The sequence below is a fragment of the Eublepharis macularius genome, chromosome 19 (assembly GCF_028583425.1).
Source record: "Eublepharis macularius isolate TG4126 chromosome 19, MPM_Emac_v1.0, whole genome shotgun sequence".
Lineage (NCBI taxonomy): Eukaryota > Metazoa > Chordata > Lepidosauria > Squamata > Eublepharidae > Eublepharis > Eublepharis macularius.
This window is the reverse complement of record NC_072808.1, coordinates 22,477,927-22,495,567: the sequence shown is the minus strand read 5'-3', so window position 1 is coordinate 22,495,567 and position 17,641 is coordinate 22,477,927. Positions and strand designations below refer to the sequence as shown.

Sequence of the window (17,641 nt, the reverse complement as noted above, 5' to 3'; positions counted from 1 at the left end):
TGAAACAGATTTTTTCATGTGCGGAACAAAAAATCCACCTCAAACGATTGATAAAGTGCATTGAAAGTGCATTATCCAACGTGTGCGGAATCACTCGTCATTGACTAAGAGCAGGGCTTTTTTTCAGCGGGAACGCAGTAGAACAGAGTTCCGGCACCTCTTGAAAATGGTCACATGGCCGGTGGCCCCGCCCCGATCGCCAGACAGAGGGGAGTTTAGATTGGCTTGGCGGGCAATCTAAACTCCCCTCTGTCTGGAGATCAGGGGGCAGGGCCACCGGCCATGTGACCATTTTCGCTGAGGGTGATTTAAGCTTTAAAAAACTCCCCCCTTGTTCCAGCTGACCCAAAGTGACATCATTGTGCGGTCCTGAGTTCCACCACTGAGTTCCACCACCTCTTTTCCCAGAAAAAAAGCCCCGACTAAGTATAACTGTGCCCTGTTGCACTGACTTTGATTTCAGAGGAAATCAAAACATGAGCCACCGTAAACATTGCCATGTTGCAACGTGGAGATTGGCTCCGTGTTTTAAAATCCGGTCGAAGCTGAACATGAAATTGCTGCCCTCCCCCCACCCCCATCTATTCTCTTAAAGTCATGCTCTCAAGCCTTTTCTAGCCTGCCACAGCAAGCAGAGCTCTGGGGGTGCCACGCATAGGCCAGGCAAGGGCAGCAGTGGAGGAAAGTAGAATGAATTAAGAAAGCCACAGCCTGTCATCTCCGGCTTCTAGTGTAAGATTAAAGAGAAAGGATGCTTTTCTGCTTCCCTTAATTAAAAAAAGTGCTTCCAAATGAAAGAATAGATTCACATTTAAATAGGTTCATTCACAACAGTCAAACTCATAGCAATATTTTCCCAACGTAAAAGAGCATTTTGATTTTATTTGCTAATGTGTACATCAACAGGTGTGGGTTTCTTGAATCCTTAATTAACATGCTTATTTTGTTCGGTTTGCTAGACATGGGCCGTCGTCACACGGGCATCTCTTCCGTTAAATTTACAGCATACAGCGTCCTACCTGTTATCGGCACAGTAACGTTTCTTTGGGTCACCTAACGGCTCTTCGCGCCACCAGCTGTCCACACCGAAGCACTCTGTTCTGTTCTCTCTAACCACGCAGAAGCAGCTCCTCCCCCTTTTTTTTATTATTCTGGCGTTTAATTCCGCTATAACGGAATAACAGCATATAAACATTCCGTTAGAGCAAAACATTACGACCCTTTTGTTTTTCCAACTTCGAAATTATATAAATAGCCCTTTGCCCGCAGAAAACTTCCTGTCTGACGTGATCCCCATCGCTGAAGACTCTGCCATGGCGATTGAGTCATTTTTACTTCAGCAGAAAGTTTGCATTGTGTTATGTCGTTATGGCGTTATAAAGACATAATAAAATAAAAAAAAGGGGAGTCGCAGGAAGAAATGGATTCTGGGATTGAAGGGAGGGCATAGGACGTTGTGAGGCGAAATACATCGATGTGAGGCATTCACACTGAGGCACAAAATAGCGCGACTATCAAGCACAAAGCAGAAGAGAGAAAATCGCTACAGTGTTGGAATAAGGTGGGTGTTTGCTGGGAAATAGCGCCATTTTAGCGCTAAATAAAAGCCCGTGTGACGACGGCCATGGTGCCTGTCACGACTCTTGCATTTTTAGCAGTTGCACAGGAGGGGAATTTCGCCAGGCATTATGATGCTCAGGGTTTCTAGTGAACATAAAGGTCGTTCTTTTCCTTTGTGTGACTTTTAACGGGGAAAGGAAGCCGGCTTGTTCTGAGGCTTGTGAACACTCCACCAATGGGTGAGGTTGAGTCAGGAGGGTGGGAGCACCGCAGGAAGGAAGCTGTTACTTGAAAGCTTTCACATTTGACAGCTTTCTGGCTCCCCTTTAGCCAGCCGTCCAGTTTCATCTTTCCAAAGGATCCGCACTTTCTGGATAAGATGATATTTGCCCTCCAGCAGAAGGTGGCAGTTCTCCTCTGCTTCTGGTTGCCCACAGGTGAGTCCTAAAAACTCAGGATTTATTTGCAGGTTGTTTAAAATTGACAGAACTTGGAAGGTGGTTTAATCTAAGAACCCAACTTAGGAACTGAAGTGTGGGTTGTGGAGTGTCATGAGGTGGTGGGGCGCGGGGTGGGGAGGCTGGGTTTGCATTAGGTTTGCCAACTCTAGATTGGGAAATTCCTGGAGGTTTGGGGCTGGAGCTTGGGGAGAGGATGGAACTCAGCAAGCTATAATGCCGTAGAGTACCCCCGGCCCCGTGGCGCAGAGTGGTACGCTGCAGTACTGCAGTCCAAGCTCTGCTCACAACTAGGGGTGTGCAAGGAAAAAACTTTCGGCTTTCTTGTTTCGGGATTACCCGAAACAAGATTCTCTACCGTCATTAGCCGAAAGCCGAAACAAGAATCTCTTTCGGGATTCGGGATTCGGCATTATTTCGGCATTCTTTCGGGATTCTTTCGGGTTTTTTTGCTGGGAAAATGCCTCCGTCTTTCAGGACGCCTGGAGGAGGCATTTTCCCACCAAATAAGCCCAAAATTGGTGGGGACCTTCTTCTAACCCTTCTCTAACAACTACCCAAGTTTCAGACAGATTGGACTTTGGGGGGCCATGTTATGGCCCCCCAAAGCAGGTCCCCCCATCCTCCCCATAAGAAAGCAAAGGAGCAGCATATTGTTAGCATGCTGCTGCTGATCTCTCTTCATTATTTCCTATGGGGAAAAAATGAAGAGGCAGGCTTCCTTTGCCAGGGGTGGCATTTTGCATGCAAAATGCCCCCCAGCCCTCAGGGGCCCTTCTACCACCCCTCCTCCCACCCCCCACCAAGGCTCAGCCTGCTCCCACTTGGGGGGGCCATTTCATGGCCTCCCCAAGTAGGTGCTCTAATCTCTACCACTGACAGCTGGGGGAGGCTTGTGTTGCCAGGGGTGGCATTTTGCATGCAAAATGCCCCCCAACCCTCTGGGGCCCTTCTCCCACCCCTCCTCCCACCCCCCACCAAGGCTCAGCCTGCTCCCACTTGGGGGGGCCATTTCATGGCCTCCCCAAGTAGGTGCTCTCAGCCCCTAAAGTCCACCCCTCACAGCCCCACACAAACCCAGTTCCCCCACCCCAGCTGCCACACACAGACCCAAATCCCCCCAGTAGCCCCTCACAGACCCAAATCCACCCCCACCTGCCCCACACCCACCATAACCCCAGGAACAGGCTGGCCTGCCCTCCCCTTTTGGGAACCCCTAAACTCTCTTTCCCAGGGCAGTTCTGCACAGACAAGGGGTGCCACAATGGTGGCAGTGCCAAATCGTCCCTGGGAAAGAGCACCTGCCCTGGCACACAGACAACCACCCCCCTGACCCCCCCACCACCCGCAGAGAAGGCTGGCCAGCCTGCCCCATTGTTCCCTATGCTGGGAACCAACCTCCCATCAAAGAAGGGAACACAGACACACAATCATTAAGTTTAAAAAACCTTTATTTTCTCATTTTCAAATTACAAGTGGTCAACAAATCACAACATATTACACTTATTGTCCCTCATAGCACAACACAACACAATTAACTACACATCAGAGAATCTTAAACACAATTTTTCTTTTGAAATGGACAAACAGTAAAGTTTTGAACATTACAACAGGTCACATAGTGAGCGGGCACAACAGGGCATGGAAACAGAAGATGATCATAATAACTACCAGCCTAATACAACTCTCCCTCCATAACATGACTTAATGGGGGGGAACCACAGCAACAAAATCCCCCCCCCAACCCTCTGGGGCCCTTCTCCCACCCTTCCTCCCATCCCCCCACCAAGGCTCAGCCTGCTCCCACTTGGGGGGGCCATTTCATGGCCTCCCCAAGTGGGTGCTCTGCTCTCATCTCTACCACTGACAGCTGGGAGAGGCTTGTCTTGCCAGGGGTGGCATTTTGCATGCCAAATGCCACCCTCACCCTCAGGTGCCCTTCTCCCACCCTTCCCCCCACCCCCCACCACATGCATTCCTTGACAATCAAGAAATCTGGAGTTAAATATAATGTGCATGTAAGTCCCTCAAAGACAGAAGCAATATGGAGGTAATGACCCATTTGATTTCCACAACCTCAGACACAATTAGGGATCCGTTTCCCCTTGGTGGGGGATCCCCCACTCTCACCTATCACCCCGAAGGGGGAAAGTCAGTGAATGAGCCTTCAAGGTACGCTCCAGGGGCTGCTGCCGTGATGTCACTGATGTCATCTGGCTGCCCTGAGAGTATGCCTGTGCTTTGCAGTGGGCTGATTTGGGCCCTACAGGCCAAAGCAGGATCCCTTGTGGCCCAAATCTGCCTGCTGTGAATTGTGCGTGCTCCCCAGCCTTGTGTGATGATCACATCACCTCCTAGAACAGACATCATCATGCCAGAGCATTGCCATTAAATGATCATGCGTGTGTGAACAGACCCTAAGTATCCTGTAGGCTTCAGTGATGGTATAGTAATGTTTTCACTCACATTATAGAGAGAGAGAGAGACAGAGAAGGGGGGGAGGCACTGAAGCTAGATTATTTCTTCTATTTTACTGTCCCCTTCCAAAGCCAGGGTGGCATTGGCACAATGCCCCCCTCCCCCCGGCCAGAGCCTTAGTACCAGTATGCATTGACAGGCCCATGCATCATAGTCCTTTTTGAGACCCAGCCAAGTTGTGCCTTTTGGAGAAAAATGTTCAAGTTGCTGGTGGGGGTATGAACAATTTTTAGATATCCACTGTAGTGCAATGGCTAGAGAGTTGGTCTAGAATCTGGCAGACTCTGATTCTGTGCCTTGTAGGCTTGATGGATGTTCTTGGCTCAGCCTAAGTAAACAATTGTGTTGTGTTTTCCAGAGGCAGTCTACGTGATTTTGGGGCCCTGGACAAATGTTCTGGACGGGGCCCCAGAACCAGTGCCGCCCCACCACTGGCTCCTTGCCAAGGCCAAGCAATTTGGTCACCTAGGCCCCAGATAGAGTGGGCAGGAGTGCGTTGTTTCCTTCCTCCCCCCCCTCCACCCCCTCCAACAACTAAGAAGGCCATCGGTGGAGTCACTCCAATGTGAGGCATGGAGCAGCTGTCTATTGTTAGCCTGGTTGTGATGAGGGTGAAACAAATCAAGGGAGAACAGCAATGTGTAAACCACTCTAGGTTCCCATGGGGGAGAAAACCGGGGCATAAGATAAACCTTTAATTTGGTGGGGAGGGGGTATATACATTTTATGTGTATGTGTCTGTATGTTTTATGCATTCAAATCACTTGTGGTGTACTTTAGAATTATATTGAGCTCCACAGTATCCCAAAAACCTTGTCCATGTATTGCAAACCGAAGTCAATCTACCACATCTAGGGTATTCTTCTTTTCCCTACTGCCTTCAATTTTTCTTAGCATTATTGTCTTTTCTAGTGAACCTTGTCTTCTCATGATGTGACATAAGCACTATCATCAATTGATATCTTCAAGGGAGAAAGCAGGCCTGATTTGGTCTGGATGCCACTTACATGTCTTTTTCGGAGTCCATGGTACATGTAAATTGAAACTTTCTTCCCACTTCACAGTGTGAATGCTTTTTCCTCCTATGAGCTTTGTCTAAATTTTACTGTACTGATACTGCTCATTTGGCCAAAAGGCCTGCCCTTGATCAATGCCACATTAAATACTTCATAATAAAAATATGTTTTTAGAACCATTTAAAAGTGTCCTTAAGTGCCATACGCTGATTTAAAAAAACATAAGCTAAATGTTTGGGAACACAACCAGATATGTGAATGACTGAAATGCAGCCCAATCCCACTGCTACTTAAAATCCATTTTTGATGGAGGTCTGGATTGTCTTACATTGGTGTCATTGGGCTTGGAATCAGGAACCTGGAAGCGTTCCATGGGGGCTACAACTTTCATGCCAAGGCTAAGAGGGTAGGAACGGGATCTCTCTGGGGTGGCAAACTCTGGCCTTGGAAGTTACTGGCAATTTGGGGGTGGGACTTGTGGAAAGGAAAATCTGAGTAGGGATCTCCCCCAGAATCCATGGTCCGCATTTGCCCTCTAAAGAGATTGCCCTTGGAAGCAGCCAGTTTCTCTGTAGGGAACTACTCTCTCTAACCTGAACTCAAGCCCAACCAGGAGTTTGGCAGCCCTAGGAAAATTTCAGAAAAAGATGGCAAAGGAGGGCCAGCAACTGATAGAGGCATGGAAGCCCACACCAGGACAGTAGCAGGGGCCTACTTGGGCACAAGGGACAACCAGTGCTCTCATCCCCCATAGTCCACTCCTTACAGCCCCACACAAACCCAGTTCCCCCACCCCAGCTGCCACACACAGACCCAAATCCTCCACTCAGCCCCTCTCAGAACCAAAACCACCCTCAGCTGCCCCACACCCAGTACCCCAGGAACAGGCTGGCCAGCCTGCCCCATTGTTCCCTATGCTGGGAACCAACCTCCCATCAAAGAAGGGAACACAGACACACAATCATTAAGTTTAAAAAACCTTTATTTTCTCATTTTCAAATTACAAGTGGTCAACAAATCACAACATATTACACTTATTGTCCCTCATAGCACAACACAACACAATTAACTACACATCAGAGAATCTTAAACACAATTTTTCTTTTGAAATGGACAAACAGTAAAGTTTTGAACATTACAGCAGGTTACATAGTGAGCGGGCACAACAGGGCATGGAAACAGAAGATGATCATAACTACCAGCCTAATACAACTCTCCCTCCATAACATGACTAAATGGGTGGGGGAACCACTGCAACAGGGTCCAGCAGAACCTATGTCATTTCCTGTGGCTGTGCTTTCAGTTCAGACACACAAAGCTGAACTGGGCACTTCCAAGGCACTGGACAATGGTATTTCTGGAGCAGTTCTGCAGAGGTCTCCCCCCACCCCCACACCAGCCTCAGAATTTACCTGGGAACATCTGTGAGAGATCATCATTGGCCGGTGCCCATCCACCACTCTACCCGCATCCCCCAACCATGCAAACCCAACATTAACATCAAATTTTTTTTTTTTTAAACATGAACATTCAATCAACTTTTAAAAAACATAATCACAACATTTTTTTTTGGTTTTTTTTCCTTTTTTTTACATGAACAGAACATCAACTTTTAAAAAACATAATCACAACATTTTTTTGGGTTTTTTTTTTTTCATGAACATTCAATCAACTTTTAAAAAACATAATCACAACATTTTTTTTTGGTTTTTTTTCCTTTTTTTTACATGAACGGAACATCAACTTTCAAAAAACAGTACAACAATTCTTCTACAATTTTTTTTTACAAGGAGTTCATCTGATAAAAACACCTAAGCAATCCCTATCTAACCTGTTTCTCCCTCCAGTAGCAATCCATGTTTCTGGGGCATTATTTCTCATAATAAATTTGGTCCCACAGGGTATGTCTCAGTGATGGGAGATGTTTTGAATACCCTGGGGGGGGGGGCTTTCAAATTGCTGGGTGTTTTCCCTTTGCCACTGGTTCCTAACCACCCTCCCTCTACTGGCCGGTTTTAACTGTATATACAGGGTTTTATACAGGGGAGAGCGCGATTCCAAAGGATTGGACTCATAGAGGATGCAGGCCACAAGTTGGGCTCACCTCAGTCACTCTGGAAGTCCAGTCCTGAGAAATCGAAGAGGCGAGAGTTGACCTTCAGGAAGGTCAACTGCTCGACTCTCCATGGGAGAAGGCGAGTGCGATGTGGGCCGACAATGTCGCCCGCATGTGAAAAGACGCGCTCGCTCTCCACGCTCGTCGGAGGGCATGAGAGCAGCCGCTGCGCCTCGAGGGAGAGGTCCGGCCAGACCGACTCCTTCCTGGCCCAGTAGCTGAGCGGATCGGTGGAGAGCGACTCGCAGGGCTCCGCGAGGTAGTCCCTGACCATCGCCTCCGCCGGATCCTCTCTCACGGTCCTCACGACCCCAGAGGGGACGAGGGCCCACCGGAGCATCTCCATCTCCATCGGCACTCTGGTGGTGGCCTCGGGGGGGGCCTGCGCAGAGGGGGCGTCAGAGGGACCCGCACGGCAGGGCCCCTCTTGCGTCCCCCCTGTCGACAGGCGTCCCCTCTTGGCCTGCCTGCGCCTCACCCAAGAGCAGAGCCCGTCTCTGGCTTGGGTGAGGTTCCCGTCCCGCTCGGCGAAAGTGCCCTTTATGCGCGGGTCACACATGGTCGCCAACATGTATGACTCTTCCTTAGTGAGAGGAGTTAGCCTGGCAGCTATGCCCTGCTGCAGCCTTCTCACTAATGCGCGCACCGCTGGAACAAGGTCAGCACGGGGCGCGACCCGGTCTGCAAGGGTGGCCAGATTCCTCTGGAGCGTGTGCACCAGGGGAATGACCAGACCGAGGGTCGCCGTGTCTGACGAGACCGCCACAGTGAAGTCCTTGAAGGGCTTCAGGACCTCCACTGTCTGGGTGATGGTGAGCCAATCCTCCCGGTTGAACTCACCCACCTGACTCGCACCGCGGTGCTCGGAGAGCCACGCGTGGAGTGCGGCCTGCTGCTCCACCAAGCGCTCAAGCATGGCGCAGGTGGAGTTCCAGCGAGTGCTGACGTCAGTGATCAGAGCGTGCTCTGGCACACCTGTCCTGACCTGTGTCTGGCGCAGTTCGTGCGTGGCCTTCACGCTGCGCGAGAAGTGACCCGTGAGCCTCCGACATTTCTGGACAAGTAACTGGAGTTCACGGGTCCGGGTATCCACGGGTTCCTTCGAGGAGCCCAACCCCAGCGCATCTCTCACCACTAGGTGAAGCTTGTGAGCGGCACAGTAGACGCTCTCTCGGCTCACTAGATGCGCCGCTGCCCTCATGTTCTTGCCACCGTCCGTCACCATGCATCCCACGGTGGCGGGTCCCTGGCCTATCCACTCGTCCAACTGTCTCCTTAAGGTGGCAGCGATGTTCTCCGCCGTGTGGGACACGTCGAGCACCTCGGCGTGAAGCAAGGCCTTGCAGTAGCCGGCCTGGCGGTCTCGCATCCTTCCCTGTCTAGCTGTGCTAGGCACCTCCCCCCGGCCCCCACCCAGAACCGACTCGGGTTCCCACCAGTGAGCAGTAAGCGAGAGGTACGCTTGCTGCACACTTGGGCAGGTCCAGATGTCCGATGTGAAGTGCACAGTTCTCCCGGCAACCCGGGACAGCTGTGCCTTCACATGATCCCTGGCAGCCCTGTAAAACGAGGGCACCACCGATCTGCTCAACGACGTGCGAGCAGGGACGGCGTACCAGGGAAAGCAATCTTGGAGCAGCCCTGAGAAGCCGAAGTCTTCAACTACGGAATACGGTTGCCCATCCACTGCTATCATGTTGACGATGTGGCGCGTGATGCGCCTGCTCGCCCTCCGGATCCCCTCTCTGGGCACACTAGCGCCCTGCATACCAAGCATCTCCGGGAGAGAGGCTTGGCGTCCCTTTCCTGCAGGTACCCTTGGGGGGAGAGCACCAGAGGAGCCTGCCTCCTTCTGGCTAGCTGGCGGCCGTGCGGCGCCACTCGAACCCTCCTCCCGAAGAAGCACCGCCTGGTGGTGCCTCTTCATATGGTACCTCATCCCAGACGTGGAGAGATGCCACACATCTTTGCCACGGCTGACGCGCTGCCTACAATGCAGGCACAGGGCTGCTCGGGGATCCTCCGTTGCCTGGAAGTGCTTCCAGATTTCGGAGGAAAAGGGCATCCCACGCTTCCCAGGAGAAGCGCTTTCGGGACCACCCTGCGGCACCTCCTGTGAGGTGCTCTGGCCGGACACACCGTGTCCCACTCTCGGCCGGGCAGGTGGGGATGGACGAGGCTGAAGGGGCAGAGATGTGGGCTCTTCCACCACAGTCTCTGCCTCTTCCTCCCGCGTCCTCTCCTCCTGCACAGCCGCGAGAGGCCTGCTGCTGGCCTCAGAGGAAACTGGGGTGGACCGCCCCAGGGGGGGTCTCACGGGCAGTTCCTCCAACATCCTCCGGGTTCCTGGGGTGAGCGGGAGCGCAGGGAAAGTCATGTGCTCCGCGCCCATCCCAGGAGACACCACATGCTGCCCCTCCTCCAGCAGCTGGCTCGCAACCACTGGAGGAGGAGGAGCCTCAGCAGCAGGCCCCTGCCCAGTGCCAGCCCCTGCCTCACGCACCCGGGTTGGGGGTGGCCCTCCAGCAGCTGCCTCAGGAAAGAGAGTCTTGCGAACCCTCTTCCTGTCACCAGAAGCCAGGCTGGTGAACGGCAGCAGCGCAGGGGAGGGCCTCCTCCGCTCAGATGGAGGGGCTGCCGCAGCAGTCCCCCTCCCCCTCCCCTCCTCCCCTCTAGATTTCTCCCTAGCCTTTCCCCCGGGGCCCCTCTCTGCTTTCCTCTCCGACATACTTTCCCCTCCCAAATTCAACCCTAACTAATCAGAAAAGATTTAGAAAACAAAGGTCAACTTTGTTTTCAAGACCTAACTAACCTGCTCTAAATCTGTGCTTCTAGTGGCTCTGTGACTTGGAGATGAACAATCAAGTGCCTTTTTAAGCAACCCTATTTATGTCAGGGAACCTGAGCCTGCCAATCAGCTGAATTCCTCTGGAATTGAGCTGGCCCTAAACCCCAATAACAGGTGACAAAGCCTTAAACACTCACACACTAGTATGCCCGGGCCGGCCTGGCACCACCACGGGTGCCAGAGATGGGCGGTGGAACCCTAGTTATGGGGGCACTAATGGGAAGCCTATTGACAGCTATTACAAATTTTTATATATATATATATATATATGGAATTCAAACCTAACACTCACTCACTAATGCTTTCCCTGCTGAGTCCCTATTTAGTTTTTTAAAAAAAACTAGGCTCGGTTTCCCTAATAATTATGTTGAGGGCAATTATCCACTGATCACCTACCAACTGGCCTACCTACCTAAGAGACACTATTTAGCGGGACCGATGTATCTGTGGTATGTCGGTGTGGGGTGTGGATGTGGTGTTTTGAAGATGAGCCTCCCCCCTCCCAAGCTAGCAAGAACCCACCCCCAAGGCCACCCAAATGTGAACCCGGACTCGCTCACAGTAACACCAGTCCTGCAGTCCAGCGATGTTCAGGCGGTCTTGCAGCTGGTCCTCCTCTCCTCCACGATGCTGTCAAGAAAATTGGAAATGTTAGCAGAGTCAACACCACACGCCGCACACGCAACCCCAAAATTCAAGGCCCCGTTGCACAAGCCAAGTCAGCCCCCCCCCCTTAAAGGCTAGGGCCAACCAGCAGCAAAACAAAACACATCCACCCAGCAGAGCTTCTGGCCTGTGCAGGCCAGAAGCTGGCACACTCATTTTTTAGTCCTGTGAAACAGCAGTTCATGCCCACCCCACACTCAAACTTGAAAAATGAAACATGAAAGAAAGCAGGCACTGCGATCAATGCTGGCCCCCCTAACCCCCAAACAATATCCTCTTGCCCAACCAGAAAATGCCCCCCCCCCCGGCCCAAGCCATAAAGACAGAGCCAAAGCATATGCTCGCAGGTAGGCACAGCAGCAGACATAAGCTCAAAAACCAAATTTAACAACAACCCTACCAGTCCACCAGTGCAGATGTCCAGCAATGTTGATCCTCCACGCAGAGATCTGCAGGCCGATGTCCACCAAGTGCAGTCCAGTCCAGAAGAGGTCCACCAACGATAAACAACCTGAATGTGAAGCAAAACAGTGAGTGCCAGGCCAGCAAACGGGAAGGGTTACCAAAGCCGGAGCAGCAGGCCTGTGTGTGGGCCGAAGGCTGGCACAGTTGATCAGGACGGAGCCTGTTGGGAATCCTTGCAAGCAGGGGACCAGACACAGAAAAGCAAGCCACACCATTCCAGATTGTGAAGCACAACTGTGAGTGCCAGGCCAGCAACCAAAAAGGGTTACCTTGGCCAAAGCAGCATACCTGTGTGTGGCCCACAGGCTGGCACAGTTGATCAGGACGGAGCCTGTTGGGAATCCTTGCAAGCAGGGGACCAGACACAGAAAAGCAAGCCACACCATTCCAGATTGTGAAGCACAACTGTGAGAGCCAGCCAGAAGAAAGGCTTCTGGCCTGTGTAGGCCCAAAGCTGGCACAATCTTTTTTTAATCTTAAAACAGTGGATCAAGCTTAAAGAAGGCAAGCACAACAACCAATGCTGAACCCCCCCCCCCCCACCATCAAACATTGTCTGCCCAACCTGTCCCCCAGGCCATACCTGTGTGTGGCCCACAGGCTGGCACAGTTGATCAGGACGGAGCCTGTTGGGAATCCTTGCAAGCAGGGGACCAGACACAGAAAGGCAAGCCACACCATTCCAGATCGTGAAGCACAACTGTGAGAGCCAGCCAGAAGAAAGGCTTCTGGCCTGTGTAGGCCCAAAGCTGGCACACTCTTGTTTTAATCTTAAAACAGTGGATCAAGCTTAAAGAAGGCAAGCACAACAACCAATGCTGAACCCCCCCCCCCCCCCCACCATCAAACATTGTCTGCCCAACCTGTCCCCCAGGCCATACCTGTGTGTGGCCCACAGGCTGGCACAGTTGATCAGGACGGAGCCTGTTGGGAATCCTTGCAAGCAGGGGACCAGACACAGAAAAGCAAGCCACACCATTCCAGATTGTGAAGCACAACTGTGAGTGCCAGGCCAGCAACCAAAAAGGGTTACCTTGGCCAAAGCAGCATACCTGTGTGTGGCCCACAGGCTGGCACAGTTGATCAGGACGGAGCCTGTTGGGAATCCTTGCAAGCAGGGGACCAGACACAGAAAGGCAAGCCACACCATTCCAGATTGTGAAGCACAACTGTGAGAGCCAGCCAGAAGAAAGGCTTCTGGCCTGTGTAGGCCCAAAGCTGGCACACTCTTGTTTTAATCTTAAAACAGTGGATCAAGCTTAAAGAAGGCAAGCACAACAACCAATGCTGAACCCCCCCCCCCCCACCATCAAACATTGTCTGCCCAACCTGTCCCCCAGGCCATACCTGTGTGTGGCCCACAGGCTGGCACAGTTGATCAGGACGGAGCCTGTTGGGAATCCTTGCAAGCAGGGGACCAGACACAGAAAAGCAAGCCACACCATTCCAGATTGTGAAGCACAACTGTGAGAGCCAGCCAGAAGAAAGGCTTCTGGCCTGTGTAGGCCCAAAGCTGGCACACTCTTGTTTTAATCTTAAAACAGTGGATCAAGCTTAAAGAAGGCAAGCACAACAACCAATGCTGAAACCCCCACCCCACCATCAAACATTGTCTGCCCAACCTGTCCCCCAGGCCATGCCAAGAATAAACTGCAACACCTTTTTGCAGAGGCAGGCCACAGCAGCACATTGCCCAGCATCAAAAAAATTTACAAAAATTTTAAAAAGGCCTACCAGGTGTCCTCTCAGGATGTCCAGCACAGTTGATCCTCCAGGCAGATGTCCTCCAGGCTCCAGGTGCAGTCTCTCTTCTTCTCCTCTCTCGGTCACAGCTCAGCAGCAGCAGCAACAGAAGTGTTCCAGACAGTCTTGCTCCAAATTTAAATCCCCTGCTGCAGCCTCAGCCAAAGATTTAAATCTATTGGCTGGCATGAGAATGCAGCAGTGGGATTGGTGACTCCTAAAGTCCCCAGTCCCCTGCCTTTCCCCACCCACACTCCAAGAGCCACCCTCCTCCTGCTCCCCCTCCCCTACCTGTTAGTTTTGGCGGGAATCTCTGCTGCTTTGCAAATGCAAAGTGCAATGCAATGCTTGCACCTTGCATTTGCAAGGCAAAGCAGGATTCCCTATCCTCCTTTGCAAGAGGGGTGGGGGGTGACAGAAGGAGTGAGTGATTCACTCCTTCTCCCCCCCTCCCCTCTGCTAAGAGCCTGCAGGAAGCCTTTGCTTCCAGCAGGATTTTGCTAGCCGCTTGCTAAGGCAAACGGCTAGCAAAATCAAAATGGCGATTCTCGAATGCCGAAAGAATGCCGAAAGAATCCCGAAACGTTTCGGGTTTTTCTTTCGGCAATCCCGAAACGTTTCGGCATTCCCCGAAACGTTTCGGGATTCTTGAAGAATGCCGAAACACTTTTGTTTCGGCATTCTTTCGGCATTCTGAATGCCGAAACGCACATCCCTACTCACAACCTTAGTTCGATCCTGGTGAAAGCCGGGTTCAGGTAGCTGGTGCAAGGTTGACTCAGCCTTCCATCCTTCCGAGGTCGGTAAAATGAGTACCCAGTTTCCTGGGGGTAAAGTGTAGATGACTGGGGAAGGCAATGGCAAACCACCCCGTAAAAAGTCTGCCAAGAAAATGTCGTGATGTGATGTCCCCCCCATGGGTCAGTAATGACTCAGTGCTTGCACAGGGGACTACCTTTACCTTTACCCCCTCCAAAACAGCCATTTTCTCAAGGGAAACTTTTCTCTGAAGTCTAGAGATCAGTTGCAATTCTGGGAGAGCTCCAGGCCCCACGTGGAGGTTGGCAAACCTAGTTTTCACTTTCAGTTGCTTGAAGTGTGATAGATTTCCTACACGGGTAACACTGTAGTGCAGGGGTGGGCAAATTGCGGCCCGCGGGCCACATGCGGCCCGCTACAGAGTTGTTTGTGGCCCACCAAGACAGTCAGAAAAATCTGCCTTGAACCGAGATTTCCTTCATTTCCTTCATTCCTACATTTGTCTCATTAAACTGATTCTAAAATTAAATGTGCTTGCAGCTATAGATGATATGAAACTAGCACAATAAATAAATTGAATAAAACTACCACTATTTTATTTAATTTATATTTATAGATTTTTATGATACAATTTATACCTTTTCTGAAATGCAAAGTTAACTAATGAATGCAATCATTTTAAAAGGTGCGGCCCTCCGCTAACCTCTGCTCCCACAAAGTGGCCCCCGAGCCAAAACAATTGCCCACCCCTGCTGTAGTGCATAGCCCATGTGTCTGTTGTTTATCATCACTTGTCTAGCATGTTATTTATTGCATGGATGCGCTGCAGGAAGTTCTGATTTGAAGCCCATTCCTAGTGTAGAAACGTGTAGGGCTGTGCATAATCTCTCTCCTTGGCCCCCAGTTTTGCTGCTCTCTGCACACTGCAGAAAAGGGCCTTCTAGACAATCTTCGCCGTATTCCCTCCACTCACTGGCAGTGGCAGAATTCCTCAGCACCCCTTTCCCTTTCTTTTCTAGCACACTAGCTTAGAAGCAGGAAGCCTTGCCCTCATTCTGATTCAGAGGCGGACTGGCCCTTTAACTTATTGAAAGAGTTCTGGGTGGGGCACTATCCTAGAGAGCCACTGGCAGCCTGGATCAAGTTGAGCCAACTAGACTCTGGTGCTGGTCGCACCGCAGGAGATGCTCGGCTTGAAGTAGGGCTGCAGCCACAACAGCTAGGGGTGTAGGCTCACCTGGGCCGTCATCACACGGGTCCTTATTTCATCAGTTTTGCACTAGAAATCATTTCTTCTGTTATCGTTATTAGAACGGATTCTCCCATCTTTTGACGACTGCTTGCACTTCCAGTCAGTCACATTCAAAGGGGAAAGCGCAATTCGACGGTTGGTCAAAGTGCCTCCGGAAACGGGGCCCTAAAAATCCTGCCCCTTTTTTAAAAAAAAAATTTCCGCATATTTGCGCTATATCACTCTTCTATTATACCAATGTTGTGCTGGGCCAACTCAAAAGCCAACCGTGATAGGTAGCAGAGGCTTCCCACCCATGGCAGAATAGCGCTATAGCGCTATAAGGCTGACTTTTTAAAAAAAAATTACCTTGAGGCTTAACTGTGGGTCACACTGGGGCTTTGTGGGAGTGTAGGGCAGGAGAATCAGTGTTAGGTGAGACAGATGATTGGGGAGAGTGAGCATTTTGGTGTTGCAAAGCATTCATAGTAAATCCAGGGCATTCACATGGAAGTGGATAAAGACGACATAAAGAGTCACAAAGCGTGAATTGGGGAGAATGGCGAAACGGCAAGAGAGCCGGAATAAGGTGAGCATTCAGTGGGAGATGGCGCAAGTTTGGCGCTAAATTTATGGCCGTGTGATGACGGCCCTGGATAAGGCTGTGCTCCTTGTCAAGTAGCTGCAGTCCGGATCGAAGCTGAGCAGCCCCCAGTAATGCTGCCCAGCACTGTGGAGGGTCACTTGGCTGAGCTTGATCCAGGGTTGACAATATCCCAACCTGTCCCATCTCTGGTTTAGCCACATGAAGATACCCAGAGCCAAATTGTCGAAGGCAGCTGTACACCTGTGAATGGCATGAGTAGGATCCTACAAGGAAGCAGCAGCCATGAAGGAAGTTGGTCATCTTTCCTAGCCCTTTGCTTTATTAGATGAAAATTGCAAGTGGCTCTGAGCATCTGACCCTCCTGTTCACACAAGAAAGAAAGGCTTGGGAAAGCTCTGTGGATATCCAGGGCTTGCTATAAATCCACACTTAGCTCCTCAGCCCCGGGTGCTAGTGGTCAGACTTGCCCTCATGATATTAGAAGGTTTATGAATATAGTTGCCATTACCTGGATAGCCCAGATGAGCCTGATCTTGTCAGATCCTAGAAGCTAAGCTGGGTTGGCCTTGGTTAGTAATTGGATGGGAGACCTCCAAGGAAGACCAGAGTTACAGAGGAAGGCAATGGCAGACCACCTCTGGTAGTCTCTTGCTTTGAAAACCCCACCAGGAGCCACCACAAGTCAGCTATGACTTGAAGGCGCTCTCCACTATCGAGTATGAGTGCAGGCCCTCACCTGGATAGCCCAGGTAAGCCTGATCTCATCAGATCTCAGAAGCTAAGCAGGGTCAACCTTGGTTAGTAAATGGATGGGAGACCTCCAACGAAGACCAGAGTTGCAGAGGCAGGCAACAGGAAACCACCTCTGTTAGTCTCTTGCCATGAAAACACCACCAGGGGTCGCCATAAGTCAGTTATGACTTGAGGGTAGTCTCCACCAAATGAATATAGTTATTGTCAGGGCTTGCCGCGGGTGCCACTGGGTGGGGTGCCGGCATGCCTGGCCCTGATGTCAAAGGGGTGTCAGGGATACTGCAGGACTCTGCTCTGTGGACGGAGGGGTGGTATACCTCACCCAGACTCCCTCTCAGTCCACTTGCTGGCCTGCTCAACCTGCTCCCGTCGTCCCCCTCGATCTGCTCCTCCATCAACTTTCCTCCTCGCCTCCTCTTCAGCTCCACTCCGTCACTCCTACCCAACCCACCACAAACACTCTCCTGAGCCAACTTTGATAGGGTTTCCTTTCCCTGCTTCCGCCCTTCCTTCCAGGCTCCTGAGGCTGCCCAGCTGTGTCTGCCCTCAGGTGTTCCTTTCCTTTCACTAATCCCTCCTGGCCTTCCTTGCCTCTCCAGCAGGGTGGGGTTAAACGCGAACGTATCCCAGCTGAGGCTTCCCCCAGGTGTGCCTCCTTTTCTTCCCCTTTCCTCCTCCCCCAGTCTTTCCTGCAGGACTGGGCTGGCAGGGCCTTTCCAGGTGATGCGCCTTGGCCGTCTCTGCCTCTGCTCACGTGCCGCCCCGGCCGGTGTCTGAGCTGCCTGTCCATTGGGACTGGGCGTGGCTGCGCTTCCCTGGCCTTGCTCACGAAGTGCTGCCCCCGGCCGGCGTCTTAAACTGCCTGTCCATTGGGGCTTGGTGTGGCTGCCCTTCCCCGCTGGCTTCCCCCTCTGGCTCTCCCCCTCCCGCACTTGCTGCCG

General features: G+C 51.5%; 1 protein-coding gene across 1 annotated transcript in view; it reads left to right on the top strand.

Annotated features, from left to right (window-relative positions):
• The first annotated feature begins 1,886 nt into the window (after positions 1-1,886).
• Positions 1,887-17,641, top strand: part of LOC129345915 (vascular cell adhesion protein 1-like) — a 31,083-nt gene continuing 15,328 nt past the window's right edge. The window contains exon 1 of the mRNA XM_055003150.1: positions 1,887-1,997. Coding sequence (XP_054859125.1) covers positions 1,940-1,997 — 58 coding nt within the window. The 5' untranslated portion in view covers positions 1,887-1,939. The remainder of the gene's footprint in view (positions 1,998-17,641) is intronic.